The 19,957-nt window shown below is 46.7% G+C and overlaps 1 protein-coding gene across 5 annotated transcripts in view; it reads left to right on the forward strand.

Moving 5' to 3' along the window:
• LOC126545767 (sushi, von Willebrand factor type A, EGF and pentraxin domain-containing protein 1-like) overlaps positions 1–19,957 on the forward strand; it is a 185,683-nt gene that overhangs the window by 82,212 nt on the left and 83,514 nt on the right. For 4 of the 5 annotated variants that reach the window (XM_050193740.3, XM_055061312.2, XM_055061314.2 and 1 more), the window contains exons 10-16: positions 13,028–13,237; positions 17,731–17,940; positions 18,005–18,214; positions 18,282–18,491; positions 18,706–18,915; positions 19,129–19,338; positions 19,552–19,761. In XM_050193740.3, the coding sequence (XP_050049697.2) occupies positions 13,028–13,237; positions 17,731–17,940; positions 18,005–18,214; positions 18,282–18,491; positions 18,706–18,915; positions 19,129–19,338; positions 19,552–19,761 (1,470 nt within the window). The remainder of the gene's footprint in view (positions 1–13,027; positions 13,238–17,730; positions 17,941–18,004; positions 18,215–18,281; positions 18,492–18,705; positions 18,916–19,128; positions 19,339–19,551; positions 19,762–19,957) is intronic. The other variant, XM_055061313.2, reaches the window with a different exon arrangement.

Below are 19,957 nucleotides of genomic sequence, written 5' to 3' on the forward strand. Positions count from 1 at the left end.
AAGACGGCTGTCACTGGTCGAATGAGCTCGTCCGAGCGCGAGCTGGGGAGCAGTTTTATTCACGGGTCTCTCTTGCTTCTCCGCTCTCTCCAGTCCGGACACGCGCAGTGCCAGACACGGCGCCAGTCGGGCGTCCCCGGCCTGTCTAGCGCGGTCTGCGGATAGCGTTTGCGGCTGCGCGCCGGCTGAAAGCGAAGCCACGCAGTTCGAGTATTTGAGACGCTTGAAAATGCAGCCAAGTTATATGTGACGCGTATACAGTAAACTAGCACTTGCGCCCCACGGCCGTCAGTCTGTTTTCAGTGCAAGCATCGTGGTAGCGCTGCGGGGCCAAAGTAGCCATTGTAGTTTCCGCCACACTAGATCTGTGGCTGTGCTCTGTCACTTGCCGTCGTCCAAGTTAGGATGAGGCATAGCTAAAGAAGCTAAACAGTGAGAGTGTTAATGTTGCTACAAAAGGGAACAGAAAGGAATTATTTGTCTTTGTTGGATGAACTAACGTGCACTAACCTGAACTAACAGCGCTCGCCTTGATCACGGGTGAGCAACACCCCTGCAAACGAGTTCTGTGCTGCAGTACGCCCCTTTTCATGCACGACTGAGAAAAAGAAAAATGAAACGAACATAGAAATTCAGTTCGGTCAAATAGAAACAAGGCGCCGGTCCATCTTGGCCGTCACGCATGTGTGCACACATACGCATGTGCACACACTGGCGAATGATATAGGCGATGCAACCATAACTAAGCGGCGAGCGCGTTCCCGATGCGGCGCTTTCCGGAGGAGCGAGCCCCCCAGGGATGCGCGCCTCCGGCGACGGCCCCCGGCGGCCGCTGCCCGGACGGTGGACCGCTGTAGTGGCGCCGGGCGCCCAGTGCGCGTTCGCCTGCGACCGGGATTACGAGCCGCTTGCCGAGAACCCCGCGCAGCTCGCCGTGCGCTGCCTCGGGGACCGCATATCACACGGCGGCGCCTGTCTGTAAGAGTAAGACCGTTAGCCGTCCATTACACGTTCTGTACGCACCTCTCCAAACATGTCGATCGGGCGGCCCGCAGACACGCACGCGTGCAGGGGCACACACGTGGCCCGCTTCTCTGCCGAGCAGAAAAGCGCGGTGTGTGTAAATGCCAGTGTACATCGCATCGGTCTTATTCCGAATGCGACGCGCGTGGTACGCCGGTGAAGTAGGTTGCCGCTCGTTGCACCGTGCCTCTCGCGTTTTACTTCAGCTGGGCCCTAACAGCATCTGCGGTTGAACAACTCCGCGTAAGAGCAAGAAAGCTAAAACGAAATGTGAGTGTATATGCCATCGCAGGGCTCTCGACTTCTGCCGGGCATAAAGCCTGCAAAAATAAACTGTGCCTACGTGACAAGGCTTTATCCGTGCAAGATTTGCGGACTGTTTTCTATCTTTTTTTTCTTTTCGGCATAGGCAGCGGCGATGCTGTTCGGCCCTTCGATTCACGAGTAATATTCGGGTGACCCACTTCTGCGGCTGTACCTTTTGGCTGGGAATTCGGGCCTAGCGCCTAGGGGCACGATGACTTCGCTAACTGTAAGCTGCATTCCTCTATGGAAGAAACGGTGTTGCCAACAGCCCTTTGCGAAACCGCATGGAGCACATCGACTGAACAACTGTTTTTCGAATAAGAACAGGCCGGGATGAGAACGCTGCAAATATAGCTAACGCTACAGAATGCGGTGCCATCTAGGAAAAATGGTCCAAAGCAGTTCTGTGAACATCGTAGTAGACCGAACAGCATTGGAGCATGGAATGTGTCTCGACAGTGACAAGTCGCTGGTAATTTGTCGTCCAAGCACGATAAAACTGAATAAAAGCCGGCTTGCCGTTCTTTCCGTTTTTCCAAGCGCGACCGCTAGCGCTACATTGACCGCGAATCGGATGACAAGCCAGTGGCATTCGCTATGGGCCGTCACCTTGTCCCGTTAGCCCACGGCCGGGTGAGGGACGACGCGCGCACCTGTACTCTCTAATCCGGCCGTGGTTAGCCACACTCAAGCCACGCAACGACCGCAAAACGACAGTTGCCCGTGGTGTCCTGCACATGAGCACTGCCAACTATTCATTTAGGCCCGCAATTTCGCTAACCCTGCTTTACTAACGCTGGGCACGCATTCTTGAATCCGTGCGCCACCGGCCACAACGGTGGCCGGCAATACGTTCTTGTTGTTGCCTCAAAACATGGCTCGTTCACGGAATGGCTTTAGGCCCACTTTGTCACTTGGTCTTCTTTGTCTGCTTCTTGACCAGGAACAGTCAGCTTGTATATAAAGAATTCGGAAAATAAACAACGCATTTTGGGTCTATCGAAGTGAAATTAGGGGCCTTTTGCAATTGCAGCTCATAATAAATACATAATAGCTGCGCGAACTGGGCGGAAGTGAGCCAAGCCTCCTATCTCATGGTGGCGTTTGACGAATCGTCAGGCAAACTTGCGCGAAAGAGGAACCTTTAGTTCGCTGTTAGACGGATGCAAAGGAGAGCGTGAAAATGTGATCCCAGACGTCATGCTTGCTTGTGAGCGCGCGAGCTAAAGAATTAGTGCCCACGTTTAGTTTGAATTGTGGGGTTTTACGTGCCAGCACAATGATTTGATTATGAGGAACGCCGTAGTGGGGGACTCCATAATAATTTTTACCACCAGGGGACCTTTAACGTGCCCCAATGCACGAGAGATGGACGTTTTTGCACTTCGCCCTCTTCGAAATGCGGCGGCCGGGATTTGATCCCGCGAGCTTCTGCTTGGCAGCGCAACGCGCACTAAGCAACCACCGCGGGTGTGTCCACGTTTAAACGTGGCACAGATGGACTCTCACGGTCGAAGATCGTTGAGGTATCCATATATGAAGCTAACGTAAACATCCAATTTTTTCTTGAGATCAGAAAATAATTGTGTGCATCCAATGACGGCCGTCGATGTCTTGGTGTTGGAAGCTGTGGATTTCATGTGGTGAACGGCGCGTTCAAAACCGGGCACAAGGCAAAAGGGTGGCAACTCGCGAAGCTTCTGCAAGTTATGTTCAGTTTGTTTGAATGTGTAACAAAAAAATGTTGGCTCACGGGCCCTTGTGCGCGAGCTGAGTGTGTCAGGACGGTTATGGATGACTTTCCGGCCCCCAATGTTATTCGTAGCTCGTATTTCGGCTCTCGAAAAGCATTTTATGTTCACGCTTGTTGTAAGGCGCAGGCACTGTTTTCAACAACGGTGCGGCCTTGTCGTCCCACCGTTGTCGGCGCCTTCTTTTTTGCGTTGAGCGCCACTGTCTTAGTAGTGTAAATAATTTTGACCTGCAGCAGCAGTGCTATGTACTTTTCTGGCATAAAAACTGCTGAATATGAGCCCACTTGAATTAAACCCTAAACTAGGAAGCGTCTTCACTACGCGCCTAGAGTCGGCAGATGTAGCTTTTCGTAAAGCGGGGAGATTAACGGCAATGACGCGTTTTGGGGGGGCAGTAGGCTCTTCTCTAGGTGGCTGAAGATGACGATGCTGAGAGCAAGAATCTCCCGTCCGATCGATGGCGAGCATCCTAATATCGCTTGTAATTGTGGACTGTGAACGGAGTGGCCAGCCATCACGCTTCACAGGCGCGACGTGTTAAAAGAAACACGCAGCAACAACAAAACAAACAAACAAAAACTAGAGTTTAGTCTCCGTAGTTCAAAAAATTGACAGATCTCCGCAAACTACGGTTGGTCTGCGTGAATAGATTTTATAGCTTTGTTTGATGAGAAACAAACTCACTTGTGACAGCGCTCGAGACCTATAACCAATCAGTCTATTAGCAATAGATAAAATGTATTAGATTCTAAAATGTTTTGTATGCAGTTACATTTGATTACTCGTATAGATTCAACTTGAAATAGCTTTTACAATCTTACTTTTACAATTTTACTAACCTGTCCCTTCTGTTTTAATTCAACACTACTTACTATTGGAATTAGATTTGGAGAAACAATTTTGACATTCACGCACGTCTTCTAAGTCATTTTTATTCATTAGCCTGTTTACTAGAGTGACAGCATCATGCTTCATAAAGCTGTGGTGGTTGCTTAGTGGCTATGGTGTTGGGCTGCTAAGCACGAGGTTGCGGGATCAACTCTCGGCCATGGCGGCCACATTTCTATGGAGGCGAAATTCGAAAAGACCCAAGTTCTTAGATTTAGGTGCACTTTAAAGAACCGCAGGTGATCAGAATTATTCCGGAGTCCCCCACTACAGCGTGTCTCATAATCAGATCGTGGTTTTGGCACGTATAACCCCATATTTTATCTTTATCAGACGTCATTGTGTCAGCCCGTCTTGAGATAAAACGGAAGTTCTGTGTGACTTAAGAAAATTTCCAAGCCATTTGGGAAAACCTGGAAAACTCAGGAAATTCGGAAACGTCAACTTGGTAGCCACCGTGAAGCATAATATAAGTGCAACTCTTTGAGGGGCGTTTGACGCTAGATTTGATAACACAATGTCAGGATCAGCAAAAATAAAAATAGTATGCAGTCTTGCAAACTAGAATTTCGTCAATACATCATCACATTGGATTAATAAGTAGACTTCCTCCGTGTACAATTTCATATCTGGCTCCATGCCTAGGCTGCGAAAAAGAAATTTCGCGAGTTGTGTGGTGGGTATTTTTGCTTCTGACGTGCTTTCACGCCCAAACCCCCGTACCACACCGCACCGCACAGCAAGTTTCGTATGATATCGCAAGACGTTTTAAAGCCAGGCTCATCAGCCGTGATGGCTCAGTGGCTAAAGCGTTGTGCTGCTCAACGCGGGTCAGATGTTCGATCCCAGCCGCGGCGGCTGCATTTCGATAGGAGCGAAATGCAAAAACGCTCACGCACTTAGATTTAGGTACGCATTAAAGAAATCCAGGTTGTCAAAATAATCTGGAGGTGTACCTATTGTATTTCGGCACGTAAAACCGCAGAGTTCAATATTTTGCACCGCACCACGCACGACGAACAGCTTGCGAGGACATACGTTTGGGCTAGTCGGTCTGATACTGAAGCCGTAGCGCTCAAGCCAAGCGGACATAGGAAAACTGGCCGGGACAGAGCGCATGTCCAGGTCGCTGAATCGCTGTGGTTCCAGGAGCAGCCAATGCATGCAGCAAAGGGAGACATCTGGTGGTCTGGCGATACATCGTGGAAGTTCTTTCTCGGTTTCGAATGTGCCGTACATCACTGGTGCTTCCGCTGTACGGGCCTGGCGCTGGCGTGTCATGGTCTAGGATCGAGCCAGACGACGTCGGGCCATCCACGCCCTGCAGTTTATCACCATGTCCAGGGAATACAAGAAACAATCTTTTTTCTTGACTTTTTATGCACCTGAAAAGCTCATTGAAAGGATCATTGGGAATGGGACGAAAGGATCATTGGGAATGAGAAACTGAGAACGCCTATAGGATAGCCTAAACTCAGGATTATTGCATTTCGACAAGACGGGCGAGTCAGGCAGAAACACCGCCTCTAGGCGCCTTGAGCTTGGATGCATGGACAGATGGATGATATATGAGCGTCTCCTTTGAAACGGGGTGGTGAGTTGCGCCACCAAGCTGTTGTTCTTATTTTGCCCAATGTCCTACCTATCTTCCACCTATAGGCAACGTCTTTGTGCTACTGAGTAGCGCGGCAGCGAAGGGATAGCTCACACCGTTTGCTGAATCCATCTATTGGAAACCAGAGTGAAGTCATTACAGCCAACGTCTTATTTCTGTAACAAAGGTTTAGTGTCATACGCTTCAACAAGCCCCTGTAAGGTCTCTGGCAATGTGACAATAACCGTTCAAGCGTTGGTTGGGCTGGATGTCTATATTGTCTGCAAACAGAGGAGACCATGTGCCCCTACATTTTGAGTTTTTAGCCGCCCTTGCCGCAAACGCAGCGATTACCAGATGAGTTATAGTTCATGCTGGAAGTGGAAGAATAAAAGTACAAATAAAGAAGCTACCATTGGCGCAATCTGGCAGGCGCTTACTACACGATGGGTTACAAGGAAAATGTATTATGAACTATGTGACAAAACAATCTGTCCTGTCAGTCAGTATCCCTCCTCGAGTAAGAGTCGATAAGATTGCAAGGAAAAGAACGCCAAAATTCAGCTACTCCTGTCATTGCTCTTACGGTCGAAGAAATAAGATAATGCGGAGCGTTTACTTGTTTACTAGTCGGCCATCTCCAAGCAAAAAAACATATTTGAAGACAAAAAAAGCTATGAGGTATAACACCCGCACTATCCTGCAGACGCAGTTGCTCATGGACGCAGTTCAGGAAGGGAATTTCAAAGAAAGAGGTGAAGAAGGGCCACTCTTCGGAGGGTGTCGATTATTTTGACAGTTCGAATGACAATGACGCGTGGATTGTAGGCTATGCACTATGCGCAATGTAGTAGGCACAGACATCGTTTATTGCACTTCTAGGAAGAAGATTCTAATACACTAATTGTTTGATTTATATTGGTTGTTAGTCATCGTACTTTACTTTCTCGTAAAGCATGACGCATGTTCTGAAACCAGATATTCGTTTGCTGACACCAGTTGCTCGCATCATGCTTTTTTTCTTTGCGGCGCTGAAACCCGGAATCTGGTTATGTCTCTCTAAAATCGCGTTGCATCACATAAATGCCTCGACAATCTAGATGGGAGCTTCTCGTATTACTTACGTCCGAACCGAGAAGCCCACGGCTGTGGTGACACAGGCGCTCTATTTCTGGAGTCTGCAAGCGCACTGCATTGCTCCCCCCCCCCCCCCCAAAAAAAAAAAAATCGTTATAACCTTTTCCTCATAGTTTGGAAATTATTTTTGATGGGTCACATTAAAAATAGCGTGAGAAACATGAAATTTATTTCCTTACTTCAATTAAAACTGAAAATGCGGTTAATTTAACAAAATGTGTATATGATGATCATGATTTGATTATTTATTGATTTATTGGCATCCCCTTAGAAACGAGGCGGTGACAAATAGTCACCTAGCCTGCTTGAGCTAGTCAGGTATGTTATACATGCTTTTCATTCTGTCAATTCTGTACACCTTTATTTAATGTTCTTTCTCTCTTCCTCAAAACTTCCCACTCTACTTTGTACTGCTACCTATGCCTCTAACGGATCTGGTTATATCAATATTTTATTTTTTCCACCAATACTCTAAGCCTATCTTGGTTATCTCGACTGCTGACTGGTTGATGCTGCCATCCACTTTAAATTCAAGCACTTCTGGATGGTGTGCGTTACCTGCGGGTCTCACTGGATCAATCCCTTCGCATTCAATTAGGATGTGCTGAGTGGTCTCCGAGTTTTTTCTGGAGCATACATGTCGTGCCTCGTCTTGTTGATAATATTAGCTCCAGTGTGTTATTGTCCTGAGACAACCAGATTGATCGAGCCTCAAATAGCAAGGCACTTCTCCTTGTGTTATCGTACAGATTTTCCATTCTAGTTTGTTTCTTTCCATTTTTGTAATTCTCCATGGTCTTTTTTGTTCCCATCCAATTTACTGTATCTGCTTTTCTCGCTTTCTTTCTGGTGGCTTTTGTCTGTCTGTTTACACTTTCAATTAGCCTGTGCTTGGTTGCTAACTTTCTTGACCTTTGCCCACATTCCGTGTCCACGCTTTTCAGGTAGACACTTGTGCACATTTGCCGCCCATTTATTTTCATCGATGTTCCTGAGTCATTCTTCAAAACTAATCTTGCCCTCCGCTTCTCTGACTTCAAAAGAGGCCCAACCCGTGTCACCCTACACTACCTCATTTGTCGTTTTTCCGTGCGCTGCCAAAGCCAGCCGGCCTACCAATGTTTGTTAAACTTCTAACCCAGGCAAGCTATCCGGTTTTAAGCACAGAATGGCATAGCGAACGTCACCGCTGTTATTATTACTCCTTTCCAGATTCCACGCACTACGTCACATTTATTGTGTCCCCAAAGTGCGCTGTTTCATTATTGCTGCATTCCGCTTCCCCTTTATTTTCAGATTATCTTGGTGGCTGCTTCAGTGGGTCTTTCCATAGTTTATGTATACGCGCAGGCATTTATATTGCTTGACTGTGGGTATGAGTCGCTGTTCAATTTACACCACGTTTTTACTCGTCTCTTCATCAAAGATCATAATTTCCATTGCCCGCCAGTAACCCGTTGCCAATTACAAATGTAATATAAATCAAACCCTAATCCACTGTTCTCCGTTTGCCTTTCTATGCCTTTATTATAAAGCGTGAAGAACAATGGTGACAGAGGACATCCTTGCTTGAGTCCTTGGTCAATTTCCACCACTTCATTGCATTTCCGGCCTTCTCATACGTTTTGTACGGTCGGCCCTGTGTATCTCCCTCAGCAGCTCCACGAAGTCGTTATCTATGGCTTCGTGCTTTAAGAAATTCCATAACCATTCCCTGTCTACTTTGTCGTAGGCTCCCTTAATATCTAAAAATGCTATCCATAAGAGTTTACTCTGAGCTACTAAAATCTATATGCACTGAGTTAGTACAAATTATTATCATCATCATCATCATCATCAGCAGCAGCAGCAGCAGCAGCAGCAGCAGCAGCAGCAGCAGCAGCAGCCTGGCTACGCCCACTGCAGGGCAAAGGCCTCTCTCATACTTCTCCGACTACTCCGGTCATGTGCTAATTGTGGCCATGTTGTCCCTGCAAACTTCTTAATCTCATACGCCCATCTAACTTTCTGCCGCCTTGCGTGGATTCGCCTTGCGAAGTCCACTCCTAGAATTTGTGAATTGCAATATGGGTCATAAGAATTAGCTTAAAAGTTAATTAGTGAATTCTTGTTAATTAGTCTTTTTGCGATCTACCGGCCTTTGCGAACGCCTTTAACTGGAACGCCTTTTGTGTGTGTGTGTCTCCATGTGTGCGTGTTTCTATTTTTTTCTTTAGCTTTTTCCTCTCTGTCATCTTTGTAACCCTCATCCCCCATCCCCAGTGTAGGGTAGCAAACTGGAGACTCATATCTGGTTAACCTCCCTGCCTTTCCTCTTCATTCTGTCTCTTTCTTGTTAATTAGTCAATTTTGCATTTCAATTTTTTGTGCACGTAGTGCCCGCCGCTTCGAGTACACCGGCTCGTAAACCAGAATTAAGCTATCTGCCACAGGCAACATTAAAAAAAATTTGGAAGTGTTCGCTGAAACACCCTGTATAATTTTTCTTCACCCACTTCAACAGTGCTAATATTATGGCTTGTATTTTGTATTTATGCTATTTTATGACTTGTAATTCACGAGCGCCTTCAAACTGGGCTTGAAGAAGATAATTAGCCAACCTCAGAAATTTACGACGCTGCGCTGTAGGGTGTCCAGATGTGCGTGTCACCGACCTATCCCGTAGCTGGCAAGTACAAACGCGCAGTAATCTTCCGTTCAAGCCGGAATCACCTGACCAAAAGCCGGGGCCATCGCAATACTTGCTGCATGTTGCGCTTTCGAAAGAGAGAGAGGCAGGGAGGTTAACTAGGTTGCGCCTAGTTTGCTATCCCACACTGGGTGAGAGGGAAGCGAACAAAAAAGGAAAGTGAAGAGGAAAGCGAGAACAAGTGATGCGCGCGCGCCCGTGCACAAGTGTTCACCTAGGAATCAAAGGCGGTCGCAGAACTCAGTAGTCCAGGAAGTCCAGCAGTGCTTCTATGACCTGAAGCGTGAATGACGGTCGGGGTCATAGTCAAGTTATTTTTTTTCTTCTTCAGTGATCTGTCGTCCAGCCGCGTTAAAGTAACCTGTCATTTTTAAAAGCAGTAAATCAGGATATTTTTTTTTCATTTTTTTCTTTTATTTACCCTACAGGCCCTTCGCACATTACGTTAGGATATGGTTAGCCTCCCTGCCTTTCCCCTCTCTTTGTCTCTCTCTCTCTCTCTCACGCACGCACGCACGCAGTTTAGTACAATGAACGTCCAAAATTTAATGAGCACAAGAAAGATTACAACGGTGCTAAAAAGTCCGATCAGTACTCCTAGAAAACATGGTAGAGTAACACTTGCGTAAAGGTAGTGATCGATTTACAAAGAAATAAGTAGACATATACAAATAAGATATATTGTGTGGCTTCGCCGCAATCACAAAGGTGCCAGACGCACTGTCAATCATGCCGATATATATATACATACACAAGGAAAGAGTAGGGGTTAGTAAAAGCGACGGCCAACCGCAAGCGACGCAATAATGTTGGGTCGCATCGAGATAGACCAGCCAGGATTATAAGCCGGCTCTGAAGTTTGCTTATGCTCTTGGCACGCTCCGCTTGACGGCGCTCGTCAAATGCAAGTAGTAAGATGCGATTGGAAGATTGGTGGGAGCAAAGTAGGGAAACGACAAAAAACAAACGTACAAAAGCAAAGTTCGCAATAGGGTATCAGAAAATTTGGTTGTGGGAGTTCACAGGGCATTTTTTTTTTTAACCTAGGTAGGACAACAGGCAGTATAATAGCAAGAGCTTGGTGGCGCAACCCACCGCCCCGTTCCAAAGGGGACGCTCATAACATCCATCCATCAATCCATACAGACATGTTGTTCATTTAATCGTCCTTTTCAGTTTTAATTGACACAATGAAAGAAGGCGTTTCATATTTTCTGACGCTACATTTATGTGACCCGTCGAAGGCCATATTCAGTGATTCGAAGGCGGCCCTCGAAACACTGCAGTCAAGCCTAGTTCACGGCCTTCATGAACAGATGGTATGTGAAATACGATAATGTCGCGACAACACGGTTTAAAAGTGGAACAGTATCAAATTTCAGTGGTTGCCGGTTCACTGGTGCATCATCGTCAACGAAAGAGCCGATGAAGCAGCGCCTTGCGTCCACGAACAACTCTAGCGTTTGCCTGTGCCTCTCTTGATCCTGCCCTGCAACTTCGACTACTTGCTTGTCTCATTACTTTAAAACATCGGAGTGCACCGGAATATGCCAACTCATGACTTCTCTCCCGCGCTGTATAGGTGTACGTCTATGTCGGGGTTTCTTTTGACTCGTGTATCTGACACGCCGAATACCATCAAATTTCTCCGTCACCGATATTCCGAGTCGCTACCTAATTGCTCGCTTGCAGACGCCAAAGTGACAGCAGACTCTGAGCATTGCACAGTGGCGTTCAAGTGAAGACCAGTCTTGAGCATTGTTTCAGCGAGTATTTCAGTTGATCGTATACAATCGTTCGGTATAGGTCATGCGAAGCAGGGGTGTATGCCATTGGCGTTGCTTAGGGCAGTATTTCACACAGTGCTGCAGAGTCTGTGCCATTTTCTTTATTTAGGGTATAGTCAGTGGTGTCATTACTTTCTGGCAGATTACTCGGGAGAAAATGGCTATTTTCAAGGGGAGTATGGTAGCGTGATTCAAAGACGGGACAAGAGAAGACACAAAGGGACACACACAGCGCTAACTTCCAACACTGTTTATTGTCAAAAACCAGGTCGTACTTATACACTCAGACCACATGAGTCACAGGCACGTGAACAGATTAGCAATCAGAGCGATACATTTTGTGATATGCTAAGCCATGCGCAAAAATTTGAGTTCTTTTTCAGAAAGAGCCAATGATGGTTTGCTGATACATGAATCCCCTAGGGCAGAACAAGAGATCAAATTTCTGGATATTAAATTTACCTTCGGTGATGAACTAACTTGCTGGTGTTACAGTCCCCGGACAAATAAACCGAGGTTGTCATATCATTCAGCCCATTCTAAACTGGTAAAAAGAGGAATTGCGAAAATGTGTTTCACTAACGCACTAACTAAATCATGCCATCATTGCACTGACGAAGCCTTCACACAACAAGCCATGCGGCTACATGAAGCAGGCTATCCCAATCATGTACTGACATCAGTTGCAGAGGGAATACTTCGGCAAGTGCAGCAAACAGGGACTGCTGAACGAGCGGAAAGAGATAGTAACCGAGAGAAAAAAAGACCAACAGTTATACCTTATATCCACCGGTTGTCGCACAACCTAAAGAAAATTGCCCGCCGAGGTAACACTGATGTGGTTTTTTCAGCACCCAACAAACTAATCAGCCTGTGCAGGAAAACAAGACCAGAAAAGAAAGAAAGTGCCCCTAGCTGCCAAGTTACACAGGAAGAAATTCAGAGAATGTAAGACTTCAATTATGTATCGTATACCCTTATCGTGTGGGAAGTATTACGTCGGACAGTCGGGCAGATGCATTAATGATAGACTGCGCGAACATAAAAATAAAGTCGACAAACTTGTATCAGATGGGTTTCTCTCCCTTCATTGTAAGCAACATAAGTGCTCCCCACTCTTCGAATCAACAATCATTACCGGTAGAAACAAGTGCGAACTCACTAGACTTATAATAGAAGCCGAGCAGATTGATGCCCTAGGGGATTCATGTATCAGCAAACCATCATTGGCTCTCTCTGAAAAAGAACTGAAATTCTTGCGCATGGCTTAGCATATCACAAAATGTATCGCTCTGATTGTTAATCTGTTCACGTGCCTGTGACTCATGTGGTCTGAGTGTATAAGTACGACCTGGTTTTTGACAATAAACAGTGTTGGAAGTTAGCGCTGTGTGTGTCCCTTTGTGTCTTCTCTTGTCCCGTCTTTGAATCGCGCTACCATACTCCCCTTGAAGATGCATTACCAACAAGCCCACATTGCAACCCTCGTGAAAATGGCTAGTTCTGGCATGCCGTACGCTCAGATCAGCAGCACAGAAATGCAACCGAGACAGTGGAGACCGGACGCAAACAGCGCCGTAATTCTTGAGGTCTTGCACCGACTTGTCTTTCCTTCTAGGACGCGACAGAGGTGTTAGGAAACTGACGAACGCAAGTCCGCTGCACAGGGTGTTGACCTTACCTCAGGCCTTCCTCGCCTCTTGTCGCGTACAGGTTGCCATACTCAAGCTGCCTTTAATTTTTATTGTTTTATTTGCCTTCTCTTTTAACCATTGTATTGCACGAAATGGTGTTACGTGTCGCAATAACAGTTCTCGGTGCACGAGCGCATTTACACGTGTCACTGCAGAGAGCGGATGCGAGGGCCCATCGCCGGTGCCAAACTCCGCACTTGAATGCTCGGCCGATGCCAACACCCTGGGCAGGCGACCCGTCGACACGATCTGCAGGCACGTGTGCGACAAGGGATACGAAGTCTTGCCGAGTCAACTACCATTGGCCCAAGTCACTTGCCTAGCCAACGGAAAGTGGCACCAGGAAGATCAGCCGCTTTGTGTCAGTGAGTTCGCGCTTTTTTTTTTATTCAGTCAAAACAGCCGTGCGGCGCGAACAGGTGAATAACTTATTTTTTTGCTTCCTTTTCATTGAGCACGCATGAGCCAGTGACTCCCATAGGTGTGGAGTTTCTCGGTACTAGCGAGATATCCTCGCGGCTGTAATTAACCTAATTCAACGGAAGAGCTGCTGCCTACATTAATTTACTTTTAACCTCAAACCCATCGCTGGTGAGACATTGGAACGTCTGGATATTCGAAACTCGCAATCCGCCCCAGAGATTTCAATATCTTGACTCCTCACAGTGACGATTGTCTGGATGTCGTGCCTGCAACACATTAGTGGTGCAGGTCGAAGCATGTCGCCTTTATGCCTCTCTCACTTTCTGTCTGGATGTCGTACATGGCAACAGGCGAGTCGTTTGAAACACTTCAAGTTGCAGCAGCAGCACAGGTGTTCGCAAAACTCAGCAGTAACAACTCACTCAGACACATCGAAAAACAGTTTTTATACTAGTTTACTAGATTATCTGAACCTGAGAGGGTCGTCCACCAAAGAGTCCGCTATCCCAGAGGTGTTATACCAATCCTAGCGGAGAAAAAAAAAAAGTGTGTGGTAGCCTGATCATGATGCGGGGGACGGGAGTGGAGCGACACTCAGCTCGACGAAAAAACTTGACAGTCGCTGTTCATCAAAAGCGCATTCCTTTGTCGTTTGCTTGTGCTATGCTTTTTTCGTGTTCAGTCTGTTCCTTTCATCATCATTTCTGTCAGTGGCTGCATACGCGCTGCAGCCGCAATTGTGTCTTTGCTGGAACACGCAAAGAGCGGAGGAAGTGGCGAGCAGTAGAGGACGCTGTGAGACCATGGTGTGTGTGAGAGAGAGCGAAGAGACTTCGGAATTCTTTTCGTTGCCGCGTCCTGTTTACTGCAATTGCGATAGGCGTTTCTAAGCGGAAATAATGTGGACACGGTAGTTTCGCATTCGTTTAGAAGGCCGCTTTCAGGTGGTAACAGCGCTAACGACAAGAATGAAATCAAGGCACATAATACGACGGCACGCTGACTCGGGAACTCATCGAAGGCTGCCGAATAACAAAATTGAAAGCAAATGTGTTATTACGCCATCTGCTTCGTTAACTAACATGTAAATGGCGCACTTGTCTGCAAAACTGAGACCACGCGCATCGGCCGGGAGCACCCGGTGATTCTCTTTTTGATGCCTTCTACGAAGCTTTCTAACGCAGTTAAATTTTTCGGTCGCAAAAATAAACCACTTGTTAATCAGCGCAGCCTGTGGACTTTTTTATATCCCCTCACTTCGCTCCTTGTCCATAGAGTGGTCGTGCCTGAAGATTAATAACCAGCTAGTTGAACGTCAGTCCCGGGCTAAAATGTTGAAATAAATTTCTTGTGCTTCGCAATCGCGACAAGTGCACTGAGTAATAATTATAAAGTGTGAATTGTGAATATTTTGTATAGCTATCTGGGCATTGCGATGGTTGTTTCACGTCTATTAACTGTGACAGTGTAGAAAGGTTGGCTACTGAAAAGCCCGTCGTCTCAGTCCGTAGCAAAAAACAAATAAACGCTAAATGAAAGAACAATACAAGTATAAATAATAGAAATAATCAAAAGCTTTCAGACTCATTCAGTGTGAAGGAAAACACTTTACCTACTATTCGCTTGACATAGAGTTGGAAATATATACACGTCGCGCGTAATAAGTCGTCGCAGGACCTATGACAAGCTTGAGTAGTCTTTACTCATGCGGAAATAGCTCCGTTAGGGAATCGCATAAAGCGCATAATGCAGAAAAGTCACCGTTGTATTAAAATAAGATGAAATTAAAAAAAAAACACTATGCGCAAACACTTAAGACACGAGAAAACCACCGTGACGTTACCACGTGATAAAAATCACGCCCGGAAAATAGCGCTATCACAAGGAACCGGTGACACGTCACGGCCCACAAGGAAATCTCTCTAGGCTTCAGCCGTTTCTCTTGCTTATAGGGGCAGAACCAAGGTCCGAGCAGCTTCCTTACAGTTAAGGGACGTGCATCTAATACGTCGAAACCATACTAAAGTTTCTCTCCATGTTCGTCATATTGCGGGCATTCAATGACGTTGCATTGTATCGAAGCATCCGGGGTGGCACGATGTGCGCAGTCTCTAGGCATCATATATAGGAAGCGAGCTCTGTACACCAGCTCAAAACATAGACGATACAAGAGTGCGTTAGAGCCCGTTCTAGCTTGAGGTTTGCTGGGAATCGTAGCAAAGGGTCTTATACAAAAGAAACAATTGTGTCCGGTCATCGAACCTCGGGGTCTTCTTTGATTGAAGCTTAAAGGGACACTAAGGGCAAATAATAAGTCAAGTTAAATAGATTAATGCTCCAGAACGTCTAACACTTCAATATTATCGTGCACCCGCCGCGGTTGCTCAGTGGCTATGGTGTTGGGCTGCTGAGCACGAGGTCGCGGGATCGAATCCCGGCCACGGCGGCCGCATTTCGATGGGGGCGAAATGCGAAAACACCCGTGTACTTAGATTTAGGTGCACGTTAAAGAACCCCAGGTGGTCGAAATTTCCGGAGTCCTCCACTACGGCGTGCCTCATAATCAGAAAGTGGTTTTGGCACGTAAAACCCCATATATTATTAATATTATCGTGAACAAAGTTTTAGTATTCGAGAAAATGAAGTAAATACAGGACGCTATTTGCAGTCCCCAGCTCGAGGGCAAGCAATTTGAATGGCGCTAAACGTATGCGGAGCTTTCAGACGTGGTTTTCTCTTAAACTAAGTCTTGTTTTGGCACGAAACAAGCGCTGGGAGGTTTATGGAGGGGTATTTTAACAGTTTATGTTGACTTAATATTTGCCTTTAGTGTCCCTTTAAGTCCTTTATGTGCGGCTTTGGCAAAGGACGGAGCAAATTGTATACCTGGAAGTTCATTGAAAGTATGCTTCGCAGTGTTCATTCTGTCCTAAGCTTCGTTAACCGTTATTCCAATGTGGCTTGCAATACACTCGAATGGATCTGATGACAGGGAACACATTTTCGATTATCTTAGCGCCTCTGCAGGCTTTGTTAGCGCTGGTAAGTAGGAGTTACAACAGGATGTGCAAGGCTTTGTTAGCGCTGGTAAGTAGGAGTTACAACAGGATGTGCAACTTTTCATCAGTAAATTTTACTCCTCCGTCTGTATGTGTTCTGCTGCATTGAACGTCTGTATTGCAGCAAAGATCAATGTTAGGCAGGAAATTATTGTAGTGTCTCCGTAGAAAGACAACGAACGCATAACGACGGAGTTTTGCAGCCAAGCTGTGTAGGGTAGTTCCACGATGGTTTTCATGCGGCAGCAGCAACTTGTGGCTGTGCATCGAAGAGGCATATCGTACGCACAGGGTATGGCGGAGAGTATAGAAATAATAAGCTCAAATACTGTGAACTATTTAAAAACACTCGGGTACAGCGAAGAAATTGCACCTAATATAGGGAAGCCTTTGCAAATTCTTGAGTAGATTATGGCGGCGGCGTGCCCCAAGCCTCGAAGACTCCCGAAGGGTGTCTCAACTCTCGCATACAGCTTCGTTGATATTGATGTATCGGTTTCTCGGATTTGCATACATCTGCGAAGGATGTAGCCCTTGCTGCTCTGGAAGTCATAGGAATGTAGTAGCCGCATGTTTCTTTAGAGTTTGCCCCTGAAGTACTTTTTATCTTAAAGCTTAATGAGTTTAAAGGTGATGGTCTTAATCCCGAACATTATAACTCGCATGCTAGCGCACCGCATGGTGGCATGCTCATTTGTATTTGTTTGACTCCGCATTCATTGAACTTTCCGAGTGTGCAACGCAGGGCAGCCGACCTCTCTGCTTGCAACAACGGCATCTTCATATTGGCCTTGTGGTGACGTGTGCCGTGGTTCGTGTGAGATTTTAATGAGCAGCTGTTTTAACGTCTTCGGGCAAAGCTCGCGAGTGTTTCGAAATGGAAGCGCATGGCGGAGGCCTTTGCCTGCAAGAACGCTGTCTCCATTGGGATGCCTGCAGAAGCCGCATGTCTGCCTCAGTTTCGGGGTTACGGTGGAGCTGTATTTTACGTGCAGTAGGTGTGTGGGTGTGTGTCAGAGAGCGAGAAGGAGAGAGAGCGAGAGGCTGCCTCTTCTGCTGTGAGCCCAATCAGAATTAAAACACTGATTTATTCTGTCTATGCGTAGGGGAGAAAAAACGTCAAGCAAAGCTGTGAAACATTATTATTTCATATTTGTTATCGACAAACGCTACCCATGTAATTTTAGTCATCTTTATTACGCGCTAATAACAAAAAAAAAGCAAACAGTGCGAGGGTGTAAATTGTGGCAATTTTTTGAGGAAACTACAAATTTGTCCTAATGGGTTCATAAAATGTGCGGTGAATGTACAAAGCCTCTGCGTATTGCTTGTATCGTTAACACATCCTAAAGCTTATGAAACATGCTTTTTTTCAGAGAGTGGTTGTGCCAGCCCTGTCATTCTGCCCAACTCCTTGCTCGACTGTTCAAAACAAGTCAATCACCTCGGAAACAGGCCTACAGGAACGATTTGCAAGGTCGCATGCAAAGAAGGGTTTACACTTTCACCAAACCAGCAGCACGTTAACGAGATCATGTGTGAAGAGGACGGGACATGGAACCAGACAGCAGAGTTTGAGTGCCACAGTGAGTAGCGGAGGCATGTTTTTAGCGACACGTTTTCTCTAATCCAGTGCGCTTATTTATTTAGAAAGCGGATGCTCAAGTCCTGATCTGGTACCTGACTCTTCGCTGGAATGTTCAAACGACGCTAACCACCTTGGCCACCACCCGACAGGCACATTGTGTAAAATTGTGTGTAACATGGGTCTTGCTCTTCCGCCGGACATGCAGGCTCTTAACCAGTTTGTTTGCCAAGAAGACGGTACTTGGAACCAGACTACACAGCTGGAATGCAGCAGTAAGTAGTGTTCAATACGTCACCTTGCTGATTTCATCTTATTTGACCTAAACACATTGCATCTTAGGTATCGCTTGTCCAAGTTCAAAACCAGTGCCTGGTTCCTCGCTGGAATGCTCTATGGCCGCCAACCGTTTCGGCAAGCACCCTACAGGCACGATCTGCAAGGTAGTGTGTGCCGACGGACTTTCGCTGCCATCGAGCCTGCAATCCCTTAATCAATTTGTGTGCCAAGAAGACGGCACGTGGAACCAGACGACACAGCTAGAATGCCGGAGTGAGTACAGCGGCCCATCTGCTGCTAGGAATGTCAAGCATCGGTTGTAACTCGTGATCAGTACGCCATATCATACCTTTTCAAATGACGACTTCTGCTAGCCCGGTTAGCATCGAGCAAGGAAAACTCCAGTGTCCCGACAAGTCGCTTCATTCTTCCTTTTGAAATAATCTCTGACTGCTGTATGGTGTTCATTTCTACGTTTCTGTCTCAGATAACGGATGCCCGGGTCCGAATCCAGTGCCGGACTCTTCGCTGAACTGCTCTGCAGAAGTTGACCAATTCGGCCAGTGGCCTACAGGCACGGCCTGCCAAGTTGTGTGTGCCGATGGACTTGCACTTCCGTCGAGCCTCCAGCCTCTTAACTATTTTGTGTGCCAAGAAGACGGCACGTGGAATCAGACGACACAGCTAGAATGCCGCAGTGAGTATACAGCCGCCCATCTGCTGCTACGAATGTCAAGCATCGGTTGTAACTCGCGATCAGTACGCCATATCCTGCGTTTCTAAAGCACTTGTGCTAGCCCGGTTAGCATTGAACAAGGAATACCCCACTGTCCCGACAAGTCGCTTCATTCTTCCTTTTGAAGTTATCTATGACCACTGTATTGTGTTAATTTCTACATTTATGTCTCAGATAACGGATGCCCGAGTCCGAATCCAGTGCCGGACTCTTCGCTGGACTGCTCTGCAGAAGTTGACCAATTCGGCCAGTGGCCTACAGGCACGGCCTGCCAAGTTGTGTGTGCCGATGGACTTGCACTTCCGTCGAGCCTCCAGCCTCTTAACTATTTTGTCTGCCAAGAAGACGGCACGTGGAATCAGACGACACAGCTAGAATGCCGCAGTGAGTATACAGCCGCCCATCTGCTGCTACGAATGTCAAGCATCGGTTGTAACTCGCGATCAGTACGCCATATCCTGCGTTTCTAAAGCACTTGTGCTAGCCCGGTTAGCATTGAACAAGGAATACCCCACTGTCCCGACAAGTCGCTTCATTCTTCCTTTTGAAGTAATCTATGACCACTGTATTGTGTTCATTTCTACATTTATGTCTCAGATAACGGATGCCCGAGTCCGAATCCAGTGCCGGACTCTTCGCTGGACTGCTCTGCAGAAGTTGACCAATTCGGCCAGTGGCCTACAGGCACGGCCTGCCAAGTTGTGTGTGCCGATGGACTTGCACTTCCGTCGAGCCTCCAGCCTCTTAACTATTTTGTCTGCCAAGAAGACGGCACGTGGAATCAGACGACACAACTAGAATGCCGCAGTGAGTATACAGCCGCCCATCTGCTGCTACAAATGTCAAGCATCGGTTGTAACTCGCGATCAGTACGCCATATCCTGCCTTTCTAAAGGACTTGTGCTAGCCCGGTTAGCATTGAACAAGGAATACCCCACTGTCCCGACAAGTCGCTTCATTCCTTCTTTTGAAGTAATCTATGACCACTGTATTGTGTTCATTT

The sequence above is a fragment of the Dermacentor andersoni genome, chromosome 1 (assembly GCF_023375885.2).
Source record: "Dermacentor andersoni chromosome 1, qqDerAnde1_hic_scaffold, whole genome shotgun sequence".
NCBI lineage: Eukaryota > Metazoa > Arthropoda > Arachnida > Ixodida > Ixodidae > Dermacentor > Dermacentor andersoni.